At 54.4% G+C, this 3,367-nt stretch overlaps 1 protein-coding gene across 4 annotated transcripts in view; it reads left to right on the top strand.

The window, feature by feature from the left end:
- Positions 1-3,367, top strand: part of LOC111821051 (lysine-specific demethylase 2B-like) — a 63,329-nt gene that overhangs the window by 34,746 nt on the left and 25,216 nt on the right. For all 4 annotated transcript variants that reach the window (XM_023733831.1, XM_023733829.1, XM_023733830.1 and 1 more), the window contains 2 exons: positions 1,690-1,868; positions 2,145-2,251. In XM_023733831.1, the coding sequence (XP_023589599.1) occupies positions 1,690-1,868; positions 2,145-2,251 (286 nt within the window). The remainder of the gene's footprint in view (positions 1-1,689; positions 1,869-2,144; positions 2,252-3,367) is intronic.

Raw genomic sequence — 3,367 nt, 5'->3', positions numbered from 1 at the left:
ACCAGCCACTCTGTGGCAGAAAGATGTCGCAGTCTGCTTCTGTAAAGATTACAGCCTTGGAAACCCTGTGGGGCAGTTCTGCTCTGTAACTCAGGGGGTCACCATGAGTCAGAATCGACTTGATGGCATTGGGAAATCCCATCTTTGGATCTGTGGACCAAACACTATTTTTCTCAGGGGCAGAAGCAGTGGAGTTTGGAGGGGTGGGAGAGGGGAAGGCTTCCAGACATGATGGTGACCAGAGTCTGGAGGGGAGGAGAGGTGGAGATCAGAGAAGTGGGGGGTTGGGGGCCCAATTCCCCCCACCCTGTCCCCTCCCCATTCTAACCTGGCAGCATATTATCTGCCAGGTGGCCTTCTCAGGAAAGCTGAGCTGAGCCCACCTGTTCCAAGAAGCCCAGCCAGCCCTGCTGAGATCCTGGCCAGAATTTCTAGCAAAGACCAGGGATGCCCCCTGGTGGATCTAAACTCCCGAAGGAAAAACCAGGCTGCTTCCCTCTCCAGCCATACAGGATCCCTGGGGCACAGAGCGCTCCACCAGAGCTGGGCATCATTTTTTGACCTTAGCATGTGATCAAGATTCAGTAATGCAGGGGGATAAGAACCTGGGCTCTGGCATAAGATGGAGTTGGATTCAAATCCCAGCTCTGGTGCTCACTAACTGACCATTTAGGGGCAAGTTAGTTCTCCAGGCCTCAGTTCCTCATCCATCTAATGGGTATAATTGAGAGGGCTTCTACCTTGCAGAGCTATTACCATGATCAACTGAAAATGAGATAATCTGTGTCAGGTGCTTGGCCACAGAGAATTAATACTCACAGAGATCAAGTAACTTCTGGATTTACAAACTAGAGAGGGAGACTTTTAAACAGCTAACTAGCTACAGTGTTAAGTACTATTCCGGAAAAAAAAAAAAAAAAAAACCATTGCTGTCAAGTCGGTTCTGACTCTAGTGACCCTGTAGGGTCCTATAGGACAGAGTAGAACTATCCCATACAGTTTCCAAGGAGCGCCTAGTGGGTTCGAACCGCCGACCTTTTGGTTAGCAGCCGTAGCTCTTAACCACTGTGGCCCCAGTGTTTCTAGTACTATTCTGGTGCTGTGAATAAACAGAAGAGTCTTGAGTGCCGTGCTAAGGGAATCTTCAGTAGGCAATGGGGAGCCATAGAAGGTCTTATACAGAAAGAGAAGTGTCCCTGTTTTAGAGAGCGTGTTTTAGAATGTTCACCCTGGCTGCAGTGTGGAGGATGGACAGGAGGGGGCAGTCTGGAGAACCCGTGGGACGCTCTTGAGGTCGTCTTTGTTGTGAGTCAATTTCGACTCATAGCAACCCTATAGAACAGTATAGGATGGAGCCTAGGGTTTCCTAGGCTGTAATCTTTATGCTACCAGATGAGCAGGCCTTTTCTCCCATGAGGCGGCTGGTGGGTTTGAACTGCTGACCTTTCAGTTAGCAGCTGAGTCCTAAACCAGTGCTCCACGGCACTAATGGTGAGTAGGGCTAGACTGGAGGCAGTGGGGATGGAAGGAAGCAGATGGACTGGAGAGCGGTTCAGTAAGGAAAGTCCAGAGTGTGAGGTCATTGAACAGACATGGAATGGGGTGAGGAGTATGGGAACCCTGGAGAAGGAGCAGGTTTTGTGGGGGGGTCCTCCTCAGCAGCCCCCAGTGAGCGGATTCTCCCCACAGGGAGCCGGCGGCTGGTGGATGTGATGGACGTCAACACCCAGAAGGGCACAGAGATGAGCATGTCTCAGTTTGTACGTTACTACGAGACGCCCGAGGCGCAGCGGGACAAGCTGTACAATGTCATCAGCCTGGAGTTCAGCCACACCAAGCTGGAGCACCTGGTCAAGCGTCCGACCGTGGTAGGCCCTGGTTGCGGCCCCTCCCTCTCCCTCCAGCCTCGCCTCCTTTCCCGTGGGCCCCCAGTGCTCTGGCCCAGGCTAGCCCCTGGAGGACGGGTGTTGGGCATCTCGGGAGCAGGGTTTTGGTTTAAATGCTGGCTGAGGCTGGAGGAAGGGGCCAGGAGATGAGGGAGACCAGCTTAAGGACAGCTAGAGTCTCCCCAGGGCAAAAGAGGGTGTTTGTTTCCGGCTGGGGCTGCAGGAGGCAGAGCGCGCTGATGGTGATGTGGCTTTCAGATTGACCTGGTGGACTGGGTGGACAACATGTGGCCCCAGCACTTGAAGGAGAAGCAGACGGAGGCCACCAATGCCATTGCCGAGATGAAGTACCCGAAAGTAAAGAAGTAAGACATCGTGGTGGGCAGGGAGCTGGGAGGGAGGGAGGGTCCGGCCGTCTAACAAGTCTTCAGCATGGCCTTGGAGCTGCTGCCTCTCAGAGTTGAAGGACCAAGCCCCCAGCCCTGCGGGGGCGATGCTGGGGCACGAGGCTGGGTGTCCTCGATGTGTGGGGGGGCACCTTGCTCCCTGAGATCTAGCAGCTCTGGGTTTCTGACCATCCCAGATGGTCCTTTGGCCTCCCCACCAGCTCTCCTAGGGGATTCGATCCGAGGAGGAGGAATGTGGATGTGTCTGTGTGCATCTAGGTGTGCATGTTTGTGAGTCTTGCCAAGCATTTGTCTACTCCCTCCAAGTGACAGCACACCCCAGGAGTGGCGTTTTTGGGGTATCTGCCCACGAAGAACACTTTGTCACGGTGAAGGGTGGGGAGGGGTCTGGTATTTTTGTCCTTTGGTGCTTAGAACCAGGACTGTGACCCAGAAGAACCTTAACTAGAGAAAGCCCAGGGGCCAAGTGCTCAGCTGATGTAACCTCCTAGAGGGCCCTCTAGGAAGGGGGCTGGTGCTGGGCAGGGAAGGACCACAGTCCTCCAACTGTGGAGGTTGGCGCCTGCACGTGTGGAGACCAGGTGTTTACCATGGGTGGGCGTTCCTCCTGGTCCCTCTGTGTTCAAGAACCCAAGCAGTGGACCCCTGGGAAGAGGGAGTCACCTTCTGGGCTACCACCGTCTCAAACCCTCAGTGTTCCTGTCTCTAAAATGGACAGGAGAACATGGTCTCTCCCAGGCAGGGCCATTGCTCTGGGCTTCCTAGAAGAGTTGGCTCTGCTGGCCCAGAAACCATTCGCATCTCTCTGTTCAGCCGGCTGCCAGGCAGCCCCAAGAGCTTATGGCTGTGAGCTTGCCCTTCACTCAGCCCTTCATTGGTGCACACTGAATGCGGACTCTGTACCAGGCTTGTAAGGGAGCTCGGTGCCCTGGACCCTGGGCTGCTCTGAGTTTTGCTTTCAAGCTCTCTCTTTCTTTAATTGCTTCTTAGGAATTTTTCCTCCCTCAAGCTGATGCTCCGCACACCTCTTTGATCTGGCTGAAGGTGGGATGAGGGGCGGGTAGGGCAGTTTCT

This window comes from Trichechus manatus, unplaced genomic scaffold, assembly GCF_000243295.1.
Source record: "Trichechus manatus latirostris isolate Lorelei unplaced genomic scaffold, TriManLat1.0 scaffold00061, whole genome shotgun sequence".
Lineage (NCBI taxonomy): Eukaryota > Metazoa > Chordata > Mammalia > Sirenia > Trichechidae > Trichechus > Trichechus manatus.
The sequence above is the reverse complement of the archived record's forward strand: the minus strand, read 5'-3'. Positions and strand labels throughout refer to the sequence as shown.